General features: G+C 42.7%; 1 protein-coding gene across 5 annotated transcripts in view; it reads right to left on the bottom strand.

The window, feature by feature from the left end:
- The window catches only part of LOC145399071 (transcription factor 12-like), a 185,809-nt gene that overhangs the window by 147,048 nt on the left and 19,192 nt on the right, over nucleotides 1–19,569 (bottom strand). For all 5 annotated transcript variants that reach the window (XM_080271822.1, XM_080271821.1, XM_080271823.1 and 2 more), the window contains exon 2: nucleotides 592–676. In XM_080271822.1, the coding sequence (XP_080127948.1) occupies nucleotides 592–676 (85 nt within the window). The remainder of the gene's footprint in view (nucleotides 1–591; nucleotides 677–19,569) is intronic.

The raw sequence follows: 19,569 nt of genomic DNA, 5'->3' as shown, positions 1-19,569 counted from the left end.
AACTCATGACTCTTCGGTCTTGGGTCAGGTGCTCTACCACTGTGCCACCATGCCCCCAATATATATATATATATATATATATATATATATATACACACTAGATAATTCCCCCAATATATATATATATATATATATACACACTAGATAATTCCCCCAATATATATATATATATATATATATATATATATATATACACACTAGATAATTGTAGTGTATGTGTGAAAAATCACCCCACTACATGTACAGTACATAATTATGTATTAAACCAAAACTAAAAGCAATTTAACTGTAAATAAAAATTTCCAAGCTACTCTTCCTGAAATCAAGCACTATGCAGCATTAACCCTCAAAACATCAGATTATCCCTGCAAGAGTAGTGCACCCCAAACTGAAACTCTGTATGCTCTGCCAGATATCTAACTATTTCCTTCATAAGAAACTCAATAATGCTTGTACCCATGATAACAGTGTGTCAAAATCTGACAACCTTTCAGCTTTCAGATGTCCTTCTCTGCAAGCAAAGCTCAAAATAAATTTAACCTCTGAAATGATCCTGTCTCTAAGTGCAAGGAGAGTACCAGGGTTACTTACCCATAAAGTAAGGTTCGCCATACAATCCACCTGGTTTGGGTGAGGTGTAGCGCGGTGAGGAATCTTGGAAGTCGTCAGAGCCATACTGAAAAACAACAATTAATTAATAAAAATTCATTATCTACTGATGATTTGGTACACATGTAAATAAATTTTAAAAGAAATTAATGATGAGTTTATCTACAGCAACAGCCTGGTTGTAAATGTGTTACAAAAGGAAAGCACCCAACTAAAATTCCTCAACACTGTGAGAAAAAAAAAACACTTTACAAAACCAGGTCTTTATTATATCTTGAAATGTGGGTATTTAAGTGGTAGTACCGCTGTTTTCGTCAGTATGAAACCCGTTCTGTACGTTGTTTTCTGATTATTCACAGATGATATCTTAATATTTCTTTATTTTTTGCAAAACCTTGTGCCACTGCTAGAATGAGAAGTGGACGTAAAACTATACAAAATCAAACAAAAAATGTCAAAATTACACTGATTTATTTATGTAATTATGAAACCACTCGAGCTGTAGAACTTCAATCTTTTATTTATTTATTTATTTATTTATTTTACATTATTGTGGCTTACCAGTGTTTGTCGTACCGCAGCCTTTTCAATTTTATACCGACGTGAGGTACACAGACATTAAGAACTTACTGTCTTAACCTATACTACGGTTACTAATACAGGAAAATGTAACAACAGACTTGACGCCAGAATGCGGAAGGAGTAATGCCAAAACTACCAGAGAGAGAGAGAGAGAGGGGGGGGGGGAGGCAGGGTCTCCGTGATGCAAGGGGGAGGTAGTAATATCGGGTAATATCACTTATCGCGTCGGTGGGCCAGCAAACCCAATAATGTGGCTGGGCGGACCCTCCCCCCCCCCTTCCTCCATCTCTCGCTCTCTCCCCAACGCCTCATCCAATAATGGGTAGCCTACTGCTCTCCTCACCACCGCCTCTACACAACTCCTACCATCTCCACGCTACCGCCCTCTACCCGCCTCTCCAACATCTTCATTCCAACCACTTTTTTTTTTTTTTTTTTTTACCACAATCACGCTGTTACCTCTTTTATTCCCCCCCCCCCCGATCCTCGTCCTCCTTACTGAGGGAATTAACTGTAGATATAGCTAATCCCTCGAGTTCGGAAGGTCTTTCCGAAGCTGAATAAAATCTGGAGAGAGCAGGAATAAAATACAGTATACATGACGTGCTCGTAGTGAAAGGGTTAACGGCCGTATTATCGATAGCTCAGATATCCCAACACCTCTTCTACGACTTGCATTATATCTTTCTATTCTTTTGTGTTATTGAATCAATTAAACAGATACAAATTACAAACATGAGAATATCATGGTATACCATGCAAAATAAATCGCTAAGGAAGTGGAGTTGTGAAGTCTTAATTACGATTCTCAGAAAAAAAAAAAAACTTAACTTTTTCGGATATCATTTCTGACCGTCAACATCTTTAATTTTCTAACATAGCAATTTTCACTGACAACATCCTATAACTTTCTAAGACTGCCTAACACTCACTTTCAAAATCTCAATAGCTTTCTAACATCACAACTTTCACTGGCAACATTTTCTTGCCTTCTACCATCGCCATTTTCACTGCAAACAACCTAAAGCTTTGTAACAGGCAAATTTTCACTAACAAAATCTTAAAAGCTTTAAAGTAAACATAATTTTCACTGCTTACATCATTTACCTTTCTCACATAATTTTCACACGGCGGCGACCATGTGTGTGTGTGTGTGTGTGTGTGTGTGTGTGTGTGTGTGTGTGTGTGTGTGTGTGTGTGTGTGTGAGAGAGAGAGAGAGAGAGAGAGAGAGGGGAGGGGAACTACTCAGAAATTCTCCCTAAGCTAAGAGTTGAGATGCTAAAAACCTTCTGGGGTCTCAGTAAATGACGGGGGTAGGTAGCCCACCGAGCACAACATAATGTCGTAGTAGTTTCTTTTGAGCGGTTTATTATATTCTCTTATATGTTGCACTGATCTTTATACTTCCTCTAAATGATTCTAACTAAATGATTCTACTCCCTTGTACGATTTAACGAACTGGATGGGTTATAAAGGAAATTCTATCTATCCATTGCCTCTTAAATACCAAAAGACTTACTTTGTTGCATGGAATCGTCTGGCGGTAGCAAGAATAACGTCATCTTAGTGAATATTGTCATCGTAGTGAAGAGATTTCGGGGTAATGGATAAAATAAACCGCCGGGAACAGGTTTTAAGAAATCCAATCCACCAAGTACGGCATTAAGTACGGTATACGAGGCAAAATACAGCATTAAGTATGGTATTCGAGGCATTATAAATGAAGAACATGAAACAAACCAAGGCGTCATAGGTAAAATAAATCGCTGAGGAGAGGTATTATGTAATCTAATCCATAAAAAATAAGGAAAAATATTTCATAATGCGCAAATTAATCGCTGTGGAGAGGTGACGAAATCTAATCCATCAAGAATACGACTCAGTCACTTTATCACCACTCGCTAGTTTTTTTTTTTTTTTTCCGCTATCAACAGAGGCCATTATAAACTCCATTTTAATCCAGCGGCAGCATCATCTCCAGCATTACCATTACCCCTGATAACTACCCCACCGCCACCATACATCACCATTACCATAGCAACTCCCGGGAGAGGCTGAGAGAGAGAGAGAGAGAGAGAGAGAGAGAGAGACTGAAATGCAACTTAGATACAGGGAAGGGACTGAAGTAGAGGATGTAGGGAAGACCACTCTATTATCATTAATAATAATAATAATAATATTAACAACAATATAATCCATAGCCAAAAGCCTTAATCTCTCGTAAGGGGTGGCCACAAACATATCGTCTCCACGTCGCCCTGTCCCCTGCCATTACGCTGCCCTTCCCCCAACTCACACAACCCTCTCACACATACCTCTCCATCCCTCCATCTCATCCTCTGTCTCCCCCTCCCTCTCCACCTCACACACACACACACACACACACACACACACGCACACTCTCTCTCTCTCCTCGTTAGTAGTTGCAAAATATATCGACATATCAGGAAGTCATCCGAATCGACCAGCACTACAGATGAAGAAAGGAGGACAGTCATTTACCTCAGTCCTTTCTCCCTATTATTCTCCCTCCCTTCCTGCACCTCCACCCTCCCACCTCTTCAATCCCCCTTCCTTCCCCGTTCTTTCTCCCTCATACTCACCCCTCCCCTCTCCTCCTACCTTTCACCCCTCCAAACCTCCCCATTCCCTTCACCCTTCCCAATTCTTAATTTCCCAACCCCTCCCTAGTCCTTTCTCCCTCCTACCTCCCTCCCCTCTCCTCGCATGGACCCCTTCATCCCCCAACTCTACCTACCTCCATTCCTTGTCCTCCCACTCCTCCCTTTCTTCCACCCCATTCCCCCTCCCCCCACTCCCTCCTTTATCCCTCCAGCCACCACCAGCTCCCATGACGACCAATTAAGGGATACGAACTACTATTAAACATAACCTCAAAATCCTCTCATTTTCCAGTTTCTTTCACCAGTCTCTCTCTCTCTGTCTCTCCGGGAATACTGGTGATAAAAAATGTGAAGTAACTGACAAACCGTGAAGGACTGATGAATATTATCTCTCTCTCTCTCTCTCTCTCTCTCTCACACACACACACACGATTTATTCCACCAAGATTTAATTGTAACGAGGCAAAAATTAACCACAAGGATGGATAGTACAGTTAAAATGACAATTAAATGATGAAATTAACCATTCACACCGACGACGTCCTTTTTCTGTTCTTGCTACAATCAGAGAATTTTAATCGGCTCCAGTTTTTGAGAGTCCCCTGGTAGCGAAGGGATTAATGAAGGCTGCATCTTACCCCTCCGATTCGAAAAGTCTGTCCTGAGTTGAATCTTCATGAGATGGCATGAATACATAAAACCACGCCCTAGGACTGAAAGGGTTGAGGCGGCTTTTAGTACGAGTAGCATAAAATGAAAAATCACATAAAAAGGGAGGGATTCCTACCAACGGACTGTGGTCGTTGGAACATGAGGTGGTCGTGAGAGTGAGGATCGTAAGTAGCAAAAGGACGGTAGGTCGTGATGGCAGCAAGAAACAAAATGGGGAAGGTCGTAGTGATAACGGGAGGGTCAAAGTAAGAAGTAGAGGTGGTAGCAGGAAGTGGGGGTCGTATCTACAAAAGGGTGGTCGTGACATGTTTTCCCTCTCCCCTCGTTCCTTCTGCCTTCCTTGGCGGGGACGAAACAAAACGAAAGTGTCCGAACAGCGCTGTGCGGCCACTTTAATATGAGACTTATTGAAGCTATAAACTGGGAGTAAATAATAAATGGACACTCATAAAGCTAGGAAGTGCCAGACCGGACATCAAGACGGTAGGAGCGAGGGGCGTAACCCACTGAGCAGCTACGGTTCATCCCCACCACGCCAGCCGCTGCGACTTGCACCTTACCGACCTACCTGCCACTCTGCCGCTTTTCATTAAGTTGAGAAGATAATTTCGCGGGGCTGAATATGAAGAGTGCACTCAAGAAAATTACTTAATACGGGCGATAAATGGGAGGGTGTAAACATGCCCCTACGCTGGCGAGAACACAACATGCGTTCTGTGTGGTGCTTGCGTCCCCTCTGCCACCCTTACCACCACCACCAACATTCATCAATACTACTACTACTACTACTACAACCATTATTCATTATCACCCCTACTACTACCACCACCACTACTGCCACTATCACCTATGCTAGTACTACCATTATTACCAACTTTCGTGCATCCATCATCACACTATCACCATCACTCAGTAACACCGCTACTAAAACTACCATCACTCGCTAATACCACCATCTCTACTGCTACTACCATTATCACGTCCACTAATAATCTACAACCATTATGACTACCTAAAACCATTACTATGACAACCATTATGCCTTGCTGCTGCGAGCACAACTACTACTACTACCAATACAACTCACTTCTATTAGCACTGATCCATCATCTATCATTATAAATTCCAACAAAATCCATTACTACAGCTATTACTACCACGATCACTAAAGTCACACTATTAAGAGCTTATCCTATTCCAAGCAAAATTATTTTCACTTATGGCCTTAACCTAACCACTCTGAACAACACCGAAACAATATTTTTATTCTTGAGAACCGACAAACGATTCTCTTCACTTTAGGGGCGTCCTGAGTGTCCCATGTCCCGAGTGCGTCCCATTCCCAAGTGCCCCATTTCCTGAGTGTGTCCCATGTTCGAGTGTCCCATGTTCCGAGTGTATCCCATGTTCCAACTGTGTCCTGTCCCGAGTGCTCCATGTCTCAAGCGTCACATGTTCCAAGTGCCTCATCCCGAGTGCCCCACGTCCTGAGTGCTTCCCATGTCCCAACTGAGTCGTACGTCCCGAGTGCCTCATGCCCCGTGTGTTCCATGACCCGAGTGTATCCCAAGTCCAGAGAGTGGTGTGAGGTGACCCTGTGGCCGTGACGTAGGGACGAGCGGTGCGAGGAGCTTTACGAGAGCGCCGAGGGCCTATAAACTCGAGGGAGCCGAGCAGGGAGACCACAGCAGGCCGCACTCCTTACCCACTGCTCTCTTCACCCCTCTTCATGTGCTCTCTTCACGCCTCTTCACGTGCTCTCTTCATATGCTATCTTCATCTGTCTTTATATGTTCTTTTCATCTCTATATACTCACTTAACTCTATATGCTCTCTTCATCTCTCTTTATATACTTACTTAAATCTATATGCTCTCATCATTATCACTTTATCTGCTTTCTTCATATATCTTCCTGTGCTCTTCACTCCTATTCAAGTGCTCCCTTCGTATGCTTTCTTAGCCTATTTATTTGTCTTCTTCACCCGTTTCCCGTATTCTATTCGCCTCTCTTCATGCGCTTTTTTCCACCTCATTACGTGCTCTCCTGTTTTGTATCTTAATCTGCAACTGGTCTCCTCAAGCGCTCTCCTCACTCTTCAGTTCTCCTAATCCCTCACAGACTGCACTTCCTCTCGCGGTCTTCACATTCCCCGACTCCTCCGTGGAGGGATATGATCTGATATCGAAAAGGAAAATACCAGACCTATTTCAAACACGTGGTGACAGAAGACTGACATGGCACCATAACCATTAACCTAATGAAAAAAAAAAAAAAAAAAAGGCGTATCAACATAAGAACGAATCCTTTATCCTTAAACACGTAGAAGTCTAAACTTATTCTTACTAAAATATAAAGAAAAATATCGAGCTGTTATGACAAAGATAACCTATTCTCAATGTATGACAAAAGTAGAAGTTGATCTATTATGGGTGCGATACGACCAAGAATTTACTAGGCATGATCGTTATTCCTGACGTTAAATGCGATCACGAATTTCAATTGCCGGATGACCTGCGGTGCCACGGACAACCGGCTAAGATGGGGAACGAAGAGTGAGTGAAAGACGAGGCTAACCTTTCATATAGCGAGATCTTCCATAATCCAGGACCGTCAACGACCACCAAGGAGCTCCACTACAATCTTAATGATGCACCTCGCTCACCTTTACTGCCGCACCCACCATCACTTGGAGACATCCTAACCACGGCAGCCTTACCAACATTTCAACTTACCTTTACCCTGACTGGTTCGGTTTTCGATTCTCTTACTTTTCGAAATAAACAAGGTTCAAGTACCCTCCTCATGGTCAGGAAATAAAGTCGGGTACAGGTGTATTCTATATTCAACACAGAGAAGGACGTAGATATACATGGCATAAAGACAATGGCATGAGATAAATGAAATGTCTGATTATGTGATTTAGATGGATGTATGGGTGTGCTGGTGACACTGGAGTTGACACAGATGACAATAACTGGATAAGATTGTAGCAGCGTAGTACAGAGAAGGGTGTGGAAGAAAAGCGGTTAGAGGACTAGTCAGTGCGCAAATATAATACTGAAAATCTGACAAACCAAGTAGCAACGGATGAATATTCTGAGAAACATACGAATGGGAATGATGACAATACTGTAGAGCAACGGCTAACAGAACTAAAGGATACTATGCATAAAAATGAGATAGTGTTCACTAGTTTCTCAGTGGTAAAAATGAAGAGATGTGAAAAGGTTCAAGAATCGGAAAGCATCAGGTGCTGGAGAAGTTGTTCGAGAAATAAGAACAAACAATGTACAAAATTCAATAATGTATTTACTGGAAATAGGCAAGACTAATTAGATAGGGAGAGTGAAGCATGCATTTTGTGACTGTACACGTAATCAAAAAATAAGTGACTGAAGTAAGTACAAAAAATAAAAAGTAACTGAGACTAAAATGAATAAACAAAAGAAAGAAAAAAAAGATTATGGACTAAGTTGAGTGCTCTAAGACGGGATAACATAAACACTAAACCTTTAACTTTAAATAAGTGACAGAAAAACGAATCCAAACGTATCAGTAGTAACAATACCATTCAGAGAGAGAGAGAGAGAGAGAGATAGAGAGAGAGTCTAAACCTATTCTATTACATGATAAAAAGAAAAAATAAATCATTCCATCACTATACTTTAAGGCCTTCCACTCAAACCACCAGAGTTCAGTCCTCGGAATTACCATCATCATCACGGAAGAATGCTGACTGAAATTTTAAAAAATTTGGGTGAATGATAAACATCGTGGTCTGCGGAGTGGTAGGTCAAATATACTAGTAAAATATGGCTTGCCGTTAGAGTATGGAAAACAAGTGAGAAGGACTGCAGAAAGCATAGGACGAGATACACATGGAGAAATTGTGAAAGGTGTTACACATGAATGGTGTGAATGGGTAACTAATGAAGACTTTATGGAGTTTTTTTTATAGTGGTAGTGACGCATGAAGGTATGTAGATGACTGAGTGGTCCAGCTGTCAGTGTAGAGTGAGACTAGGGTGGGTGTCCCCCAAGGTTTTTAAATATATATATGTATGGAGTTATGCATAAGTCAAAATAGTGATGGTGACACATAAAAGGGTTCAAATCTTAGGTCTACAACTGATGCCGTTCTACTTGTTTAGTGTGAACGGGATTTTTGTAGACTCATTCCGAGCTTTGCAATATATTCGTAAACAACAATGTCGGACAGTAAATGTAGATACAGCGTGGTGATGCTTGCTCAGACGGCTGTGACTCACAATGTGCTGTGCAAGTGAGAATTACTTGAATAGGTCAAGTAAAGGAATTATATATGAAGTGAAAGTGGAAAGCAGAGTGGCAGAAGGAAGAAAACTGGCTAATGCTAAAAAAAAAAAAAAAAAAAAAAAAAAAAAAACGGACACAGATGCTGCAGAAAAGCATGAAGACATGTTCATACCTGTACATATAACTGAGCAATCGGCATGACATAAATAACAAACGTTTATACTGACAACAATGGAAAGGGTACTGAAGAGAAGCATGTATGTGCTGTAAAGACTGTGTAACAAAAACCAGTGAAAAAAAAAAAAAAAAAAAAAAAAAAAAAGGAGATTAAGGATATCAACTGATGAGAGGGTACACGAGTGAGTGATTATATGGCACAGCCATTGGGGTGATGAAAAGGGTATGTGAGTGTACTGAGTGTGAAGGCTGAAGGCGGCGTAGGAGGCCAGGAAGAATTCTTGTTATGGTGAGTGAACGTTTGGTAGAGAGAGGTATGGAACTGAGGAAGCGGATGGAGTGGCAATGGACTGAATTGGATGGAGATCTGATGACAGGTAACAAAGGCGGCGGGCAGCACCCGTATCAACTGGCTCATAAATGGGAACACCTATCTTAAGACAAGATAAAGAAGATCGTTCCAGGGGCATGGCACCCTTGGCCAGAGGTCATAGGGCATATAATAACATACGGTAGGCGTTTAGTAGACTATGTACATGGCAGTAATATATATATATATATATATATATATATATATATATATATATATATATATATATATACATATATATATATATATATATATATATATATATATATACATATATATATATATATATACATATATATATATATATATATATATATATACATATACATATATATATATATATATATATATATATATATATATACATATATATATATATATATATATATATATATATATATATATATATATATATATATATATATATATATATACACAAGCAAGAACGGATGACAGAGCAGCAGTTAACCGCTATGTTACCATCGCAACTTGAAGTTCAAACAAAGACCCACTGTATATGAGACGAAAATAAAAACTGTGGTAAAAAAAACAAAGAGCTATCTTGACTGCGTGAGGGGGGATGGCGCACCGCTCTGCCTCACGATATGAATCTACAATGACGGTCTGGCGGTCACACACACGGGCATCGGCGATTATCTCCAGCATGGCGGATTAGTCAGAAGGTCGAAGGAAAAAGAATCTGACTCTTCTCTTCTCATATTAATAATACTCTACCGTCGAAAGCTGGAACATGCTTTAAAACTCCGCTGGTTAATTTTTAGTCGTGGCCACCGTGATATCCCACCGCTTCTTAACCTTTCCTAGATGTGAATAAAAGGTAAAATGTGAATGTCAAGTGGAATAGGTTAGAAGGACGGTGGCTGTGGCGGAGGTGGGGCTACGTGTGCCGTTCTGCTTGTCAACTCACATCCTGCACTCACATTTTACATTACTTGCAGGTCACCACAAAAAGGAAGTATTGGAACCATAAATTCATCTGATAATATGGGTAAAGAGTTTTGACGGTGGATCAAATAGCAGTGTGTCTCGCTGTCAGTGAAAATGATCGAAATTTACTGCTTCCCTACTTTAGCTTGTCTTCTGGGAATGAAACAATATAGCCTATTCGAATGTGATGATCTTTCATATTGTGAGGTAATGCGTAAACATTACAGCACAATTTACTGCAGACGTAGTTATGAATGTTCGATTTCATATGGCTAGATTCAGTGGGTAGGCCACATAAGAAGAACCTCTTTAACACATAATGCGATATCCTAAATGTTATTAATTGTGGTACTTCAAAACACGAAGCTACAGCTCGACAAGCTGGAGAGAGAAGTGTGAGGTAAGTTATAATGTATTATCTCCAACATGAGGATGTGACGTCAGCACCAAGTGATAACGCACACAACAACAACGCCATAGTTATCCACCACTTACTATATTTAAGCAACAGGCACCTTCAAGCAACTGCCATATTATAATAAGTTTTACATACACAATGGCATAATATTCAACAAAACGGGTAAAAATGAGTTTTCCGAACTAACGACTAAATTTGTAACATACGATGGGAGGAGATTTTAGCATTAACTCATAACCAATATAAGTCTCGGGAGGGGCTAAGATGAATGCAACAGAAAATGGATGGTTATCTTAAAATATCATCGTCATGGCAACCTCTTCCTCTCTGCTCTTCTATTTACTCTCATACTGTATCAAAGCAACCGCCTTTCAAAGTACCATCTTAAATACAGCAATCTAAGCTACCCTACCCAAGCTACAACTTGCACCACTACCACCATCGATCCACCACGCTATCACCAACACAAAGCCACGACACTACTGGTACCACAACTACTCTCACAGACATGATATCTAACACTCCCACTTACATCACACAACCCTGCGAACCCATAACACTACAATCCCACTACATTCACACTTACACCACACCACCACTACACTCCCACTTACACCACTACATTCCCACTTGCACCATACCAACATTATACTGCTACCGACACCATACCACCACTACAATCCCGCTCACACCTCTACACTCCGACTAACACCACACAACCACTAAACTCCACACCACCATTACACCCCCACTCACACCACACCGCCACTACACCCACTTACACCACACCATCATTACATTCCCACTTACACCACCGCTACACACATACACCACATCCCACCACCATACTTAAAGGCCTGCCACCCACAACACAAAAGTTCAGGAGTGAGATCTATCGCCGCCAGCACCATGATGAGGCAAGACCCCCAGTGGGCAGCGAGCACCGTGGCCCCAGGAGGCGGCGAGAAGCCAAGGGTTTTTCTGGCGTGAAGGGACGGTGGTGGTTCGGACGAGGGCGAGAAAAAAGCGCAATATGAGGGGAGGCGACGTCCACGGCTGGGGTCATCATAAAACCATCAGGACTTTCCTTCACTGGCCACACGAGGAGGAGGAGGAGGAGGAGGGGTGGACGACACACACTCCCGACACACCCTCCTGGTCTTCACACCCCTGCTCTTCGGACTCTTTGCTCTTTGCTGCTCTAATTTGTTAACTGTTACTTGAACTATTTCTTTACTTTTAAAACTGTGCTCTTTGCCGATGTATTTTGCTACTTGCTGCACTACATGAGTTGTTGCACTGCCTTTTAAACTTTTAAATCTGCTGTGCAGCAGTTAACACTTTCACATTTAACTCAGTTATTCGTATCCCTTATTTATGACTATTAAACCTGTTATACAGTTACTGAAATTCTCATTTTGTTATTCATCTTTTAAAGGCTCCATTAACAAAGAGTATACATTCTCTCAAATGTTCGTCTTCATTTGCGTACTGACTCTTCATACACTGTCCACATACAAAATATTACTGATACTAAATTCGCAAAATCGAGTAGCCACTGAGGAACGCAGGTTGAAGCCAGATTATCCCCGTACTTAGGAGGATCAGATATGATCATACGTAACTGCTAACTGGTGACATCAAATTGGCAGTTGTCGTTTCTCGCTGGTAGTGCCGGAGGACTGCAAGCTTATTCTTTGAACCTGTAATGGCATAACGGAAGAGAAACTCTGTTACTACTGCACATTCAAAATACTCTCAGAATTATCCTTGCAGTACCGCAGAACTACTGTCGTTGTGTAAACTTGAAATGAAATTATAATACTGTTTTCTTCGCGTACATGATTAATGCATATCTTCCAAACCAAAAAGTTTATCAACACTGCATGTTTCCCTAAGCAAGAGTATTCAAACAATGCGACTGCATCCACAAGGAAGTGAAACACCTACTCGAGGCCAGTTGAGATACAGTGAGGTGATGCTTGGTGAGCAGTGGCAGAGAAGGTGGAAGGGTGAAATCTTGGAACAGAAGACCAAGAATAGGGCAAGGACTATGGATGGTAGACTGAGATTACAGGGTAGCAGAGTGAGGACAAGGTGTGGATTCGAAAGGCAGGAGGATTACGTAGGGTCTTAGTTTCTGTGAGCAAGGTGAGATTTTGAGATGGTAGTGTCAGAGTTAGAGGTGACCATAAGGACAGAGATTATAAGGTGATGGCATGGTAACCACAAAGTGAGTTCGGATTGCTAGAATGATGGTTGAAGGTGGCAGCGTGTGGTCTAAGGGTTAATGGGTAAGGGGTAAGGGAGACAAACTTGGTCTAAGAAGCACAAGTGCGTGACGACAGGTGTGTTATACAATGAATTCCACAACAATTCTAAGTTTTAACGCTGGAATGGGCAGGATGGTCCGATCTCAACAATGAATTCCACAACAATTCTAAATTCTAACGCTGGATTGGGCAGGATGGTCCGGTCTCTGAGCCTTGGTCCAATGCACCGGTTACCGCGTTCCCCAGACCTACCTACCATTCTGGACTGCCTTGTGTGAGGCTACGTGAAACATCTCGTGCATCCAAATAGAGTGGGTGATATTCAGGATCTGGAAACCAAGAATACGATGACCATGGAGAACGTTCATCTGGCATGCTGGGAAATACTTTGAGAAAATTCTAGTATACTCCTGACGTCAATGCTGTCAAAGGTGCATGTACTCGATTAATGCATCAAATCATTAGTGAGCATGTACAGTAGGTATATATATGATTCTTCGATGGAATTCAAAACTGAAGATAAGTGCAAACACTGTATGTCACATGTAGAAGTACGACAAGCTATTAATAACACATGGAAAGGTATGGTGACGTTGCTGGTTCTTCGATGGAATTCAAAACTGAAGATAAGTGCAAACACCGCATGTCACGCGTCGATGCATGACAAGATATTAGTAACACATGAAAAGGTATGGTGACGATGAGGTGATTATGGTGGATGACTGAGACCCTGCGGAGGAACGGGAGGAAGGTGGAGCACTGTAGATGGAACTGAGACAAGGAGGAGGAACTGTGGGAAGGTGGAACTGAAGGAGGGTGAGGCAGCGTAGGAAGAACAGAGGGAAGAAGGGACACTGGAGAAGGAACTGTGGGAAGGTGGAACTGCAGGTGGGAGGAGCGGTGTAGGAGGATTTGAGGGAAGGAGGAATTGAAGGAGGGAGGGCCAGTGTAGGATGAACTGAGGGAAGGAGGAACTGGAAAGGTAGGAGAAACACTGAATTAAGAACTGAGGGATGGAGAAAAACTGAAGGAGGAACTGAGGGAAGGAAAAAGTATATAAGGAGGGACTAAGAGAAGGAGGCATGAGAGAAGGGACTGAAGTTAAGAAGAGGAACGTGAGGAGGAACTGAAGGAGGGATGAGGAACGGGAGAGTGCCAGAGCAGAGGTTGGCAGCCGGGAAGCCCTGCAGGGGTTGGGGGGCGGGAGACTGTGAGAGGGAGGAGGAGAGACTAGGGGAAGGGGAGGGGAGGGGGAAGGGGGCCAGCTAACTCGGCTAACAGCACGGGTGTCGAGGGAACGCGCCACACCGCTTCAAAGGGCGCCGCCCCCCAGTAATTTCCATATCGTTCTTTGTGTGGCGGTGGTGTGGTGATACAGCGGTAGCATCGATGGGGCGCAGGCGTTAACACACCTTTAACACGGAACCCCATACACACATCACACACCTCATTAACACAACTCTCAGTGCAAAGTGTTAGTTCTCATGCACTATAAGCACCAACCACAAAAAACTACTTAGCTACCCTTGATGACACAGTTCCATTCTGCAGCTATTCTTACATGCCTCTGAATGTACATTACTTTTTAATATATAACAGGACAACTTCATCCCAATTCGTCATTTTTGCTCTGATCCTAAATCACCAAATTTCATATCGCCAAGATACTGAAGTTGCAGTCTGATTATTTCTTCTCTTGAGAGCTGAAGTGGCACATAAGACAAAGGTTGAGGAACTAAAGACATGATTCGTAAGGCAGAGATGAGGTGGGATTAATCTTGGCGGTGTAAATCATATACGGTGATCCTGCTGAATTATTCCAATCCAATAAGCCAAGCTCTTCCCTATCATACTTTCAATCCACATTTCAGTCAAGTCTATTGTAGCTCATGACACTTCTGTTTTTAAAGTCCGTTTTGAATAAATAAATAAAAAAAAAACTAAACGGCCATGAGTTACTGATTTTCCATCATTCATACATATCCCTTACCATAATTTTCGAGCTCTATGGACGTCCGGTTTTGTGCAACTAAACACATTTTTACACTATTCTCAACTTCAAATCACTCGGCATCTAAGATACTGTACACATCATCCTTCAATAGTTATTTCACCACATCAAACTCGTCTTCAAAAATCTTATCTAAAGATGAACATAATCTTTCATCACATCAAGTACATTATTTAAAGGCGTATTCTTATAATCCTTCATCACATAAGATACATTATTTAGTGGTGTACCTTTACAGTCCATCACTACATCAAACTCAACTCCTCATATCCTTTCACCATACCAATCTCATTATCTAGTGATGTATCTTTATAATCCTTCATCACATCACTCACCTCCTCAAATAGCTTCACCATATCAACCTTTATCCTGACAGCACATTATCCTTATAGTCAGTCACTGCATCATAATCCTCAACTACTTTCACCAAATCAAACTCACGCGCTCCAACACATTATCAAGCCGTGTATCCTTATAGTCTTTCAGTACTTCACCAGGCGGCCATTTTTCACGAGTGGCAGCACAGCCGAGTCCGCCCACCTCTCACATACTCCACCAGACGCCGCCACCATCAGCCACATTAGCCCCACCATCTCCAATACCGCTCCTCAGGGGGGGACAGGACGGTATCGAAGCAAGGCGTGAGGGGCATGTAGGGGCAGGGTACGTAGGAGCAAGGCAAGGAAAGATGAGGACATGGTCAAGAGGGGCAAGGAGATACGAACAAAACATAAAATGGCAACGGGTGATGAGGGCAGGGAAAGGAAGGGCTGGGTGAGGCAGAAGCAAGGGAAGGGCACAGGAGAGAAAGTGGCAGAGAAAGGAAGGGCAAGGCAAGGCATGGTGGACTCTGGGCATGACAGAACACAGTAAGACTGAACAAGGCACAGCAGGATACAGTGCAAGATTAGATTGGACATGGCAGGGCAAACTGGGAAAGGGAGGGGGGGGAGGGGAGGACATGACAAGAAAAGGAATGACAAAGTAGAGGACAGTGAACAACGCGGAGCGAACTAAAACTGGGATACGTCAGGTATTGCGGGGCGCGGTTGGTCCAGGGGTCAAATATATAATGTGGGGCAGGGCTGGTCTAAGGGTCTATTTTTTTTCGGGTGGGGCTGGTCCGGGGGTCAAGTATTGTGGTGCGGGGCGGGGCGGAGCGGGGCGGGGCAGTTCTTCCCTCCCTCGTCCCAAATATTGAGGATCTGTGCCATATTTCCAAGTCGTTCTTTTATTCATTGCCATCGACCCGAGTGACCAGGGGCGGCAGGGCTAAAATGAAACAGGAAAACACAGCATCCTCCATCCCTCCCACGTTTCCCTCTATTATCCTTCCTTCCCTCCATCCTTCAGTATCCTCTCTTCATCCATCCCACGCTTTTCTCTATTTTCCCTCCTCCCTTCCATCCTTTAGCATCCTTCATCCTCTCTCCAACAAGTCCACGCTTTTCTCTAGTACCCTTCCTTCCTTTCATCCTTTAGCCTCCTTCATCCTCCCTCCCTTCCTCGTATCTCTATTATCCTCCCTCTTCTCCATCTACGCCTCCCTCTATATTCCTCAACTTTTCTCTCAATATCTCCCTCCCTCACTCCCCTCTGTTATATGTTCTCCATTTTTCCTCTTCCCGCCATTCCTCTACTATCCTTCTCCTTCATCCCTCCCTCCCTCCCTCTCTGTCTGTCTGTTCGTCTGTCTCTCTCGGAACCAATCCTTTCCACTCAGTGTCTTCCACTTGCCCTATTTCTGTACTCACCACTCCTTTCGCACCTCCAAACATTCCACCCATTATTTCTCCTCTCCTTCGCCCAACCCATTTCCTTTTATTTTGGGGTACCCTCTCTGCAACTCTTTATCCTTCTTTAATACCTACATGATCCCACGCCCATTCTTTCTCTCATATTCATCCTTATTACCATCCCATACCATCGCTTTACTACCTTCTCCACTGAATTATCCTGTACACACTGTCCATCATCCTTTATTACCATCCCAACATCATTCCTTTACTATCCTCTCCTCTGTTCTCCTCTGTACTAACATATACCCACTATCATCCTTTATTACCATCTCCATATCTCTCCACATCACTCCTTTACTATCCTCTTCACACTCCCTCACTGGTGTAGCGAATATTCTGTCTGGAGGATCGCTGACCAGACATGATCCACAGTCTTAACATCATCCACTTGGGCCTCGCACCAGCTCACAGCTCATCCGGGGAACGTATTCACGAAGGTTCTTAGCTAATCCGATAAGCAAATTTCCATAGCAATTCACTATGATCACGACGAATTTTGCTTAGCTATATTTTTTTCACGATAATATTCACTCTAGTTTGGTTGTGAAGGGTTAAGTATCTGTAGGTCAGGACAGCGGTATACACAAACGATCCCTCAGCACAAGAAAAACTCATGAATTCGACCCCAGGAAAAGTTCTCACTGTCCTGGGCCAATATTCATAAACTTTTTAAACTTAGGCTGTCTTTAAGGTCATTTATTTAAGCTTTGATTAACCTAAACAGCAAACAAGCTAGAGAGAATAATGACGTTAAAATACGACAAAACACAACGGTTAACTACAATGGCTTCTTGGTTATGGTAAAAGCTGGTTAGGAGCTTTTATGAATACCGTCCATGGCATGCTTCCCAAATCCCGCCTTTCTTTCGTCTCCCCTCACTTATTCTATTTCCTTCCATTTCCCTTCATCTCAAAATCATCGTTCATTTATTTCTTAGCCTCTTCAAGACAATAACGTCTGTCTTACTATATTCGTAATACCTCCTGATGATTTAATTCTGCTTGAGAGACAAAAACGAGGAATGTTGCCGTCTTCACTACCTCGTCACTACTAAGCCGATAAATTGTCTGGCACCAGCAATAAAAAATAACTAAATAAATAAAAACACAAGAATAAATAAATAAAGTTCCGTTCTCGGGCTGAGGAGTATAATCTCCCTCCGCCCTCGCCCCATCGTTCTCCATTTCCCTCCCCATCCTACTCCTCCCTTATCCTCCCCCTCCTACGTTCTCTCTCATTTCCCTACCTCTCTCTCTCCCATCCTGCCTTCCCCTCCATTTGCTCTCCACATTTTTGTTCTCTCCTCCGGTCATCACTCTCGCTATTCCTCTCCCTTCATTCCTCTCTCCATTTTCACTCACCCTTCCTCTCTCATTCATCCTTTCTCCCTTCACTACTTTCATTCATTCTTACTCCTTTTAATAATGTTTAACCAAGGAAAAAAGTTCGCCTTCTATTCAACTGCGTTTACTTCACCTCTTGGGGTTTGTCCGTCACTTTCCTCCCTGACGCATCAAATCAGAGAGAATCATTAATGGGTGGAGAAACAGACAAAGATCCCCCTAGCATAATAGCCAGCAGAGGAAAATAAGTTGATGAGGCAATATTAAGGAAAGTTCTGTCACCTTTGTTTTCACCTGCTGTCTACGAGCCTCGGTTACAACATAATAAACAACAGTCTATTATTCAGAGTGGGGGCCAGAGTGTATGATGACAATGCCTGAACCCTGCAAAGCTCACACCACGAGGCTGGACTGACTACGAGAAGGCTGGAAATGGAGAAGGGCAGAGCTGTTGGCGGACGGGAAATATGGCAACTTCCCTTCCCTCTCCATAATCCTCCTCTTTTTTCTTCTGCTCCTCCATATTTCTCCTCTTTTTTTTCTTCAGCTTCCTTCATATCCATCCTACTTTTTCTTCAGTCTCCTTCATATCCATCCTACTTTTCCTCTACTATCATTCTCCTTCATCGCTCTCTAGCATCCCCCTATTACCCTTTCTCCCCCCCCCCTCTCTCTCTCTTCATAATTCTCCTTTACTTTCCTCAGCTTCTTTCATATTATTTTTCACCTACTTTCTGGTTCCGTTACCTTTTTCTTCAGGTCTCTCATAGTCTTTCTTTTTCTTCAATTCCTTTTATATTCCTCCTCCTTTCCTTCCCCGCCCTTCATATGCCTCCTCCTTCCTTTTGGTTTTCCTACACAATCACCCTCAACTTTACAGTGTTCCTCACTCTCTTCTTTCCTTTCCCTCCATCCTTTTCTACTTTTTATTACTCCCGCTCCTCCTCAAACTCCAATTCTTCATTGATTTTCCACTGTCTCCTCTCCTTCAATCAGCACAACTCCATTTCATCCTTTATTCTTCCGTCTTTCCCTTTTCTTACATCTCCTTTTCACGCAGTCCTTCAGTTCTCTCTCTCTCTCTCTCTCTCTCTCTCTCTCTCTCTCTCTCACACACACACACACACACACACACATCTCCTTACATCTCTTCTCACCCAGTCCTTCCGTCTCTCCCCTCCTTCAACTGCTGGTCGTATGGAAATCGAGCTCCCGGGAGGTAGTGATGATATATGCAAAATCTTCTTGTCCAATACTCGGCAACTTGAAGCCGGCGATCCGTAAAACCATGCCGGACATATACCCGTCTTAAGGTCCAGATTTGTCCCTGTCGCAGCCTTGGATCCCGCTACCCTCCTTCATGTGCCTCTCGTATAAAATACACGTAAATGTTTAACTTGCGTACGAGGGTGAGAGGGTATAAAAAGGCCCACTGTTTTGCTTCTGTCACTCAGTTGAAATAAC

Source organism: Coenobita brevimanus, chromosome 47, assembly GCF_032717465.1.
Source record: "Coenobita brevimanus isolate Jiangsu-jjx chromosome 47, ASM3271746v2, whole genome shotgun sequence".
In the NCBI taxonomy this organism is placed as follows: domain Eukaryota; kingdom Metazoa; phylum Arthropoda; class Malacostraca; order Decapoda; family Coenobitidae; genus Coenobita; species Coenobita brevimanus.
This window is presented reverse-complemented; position numbering and strand designations above follow the sequence as displayed.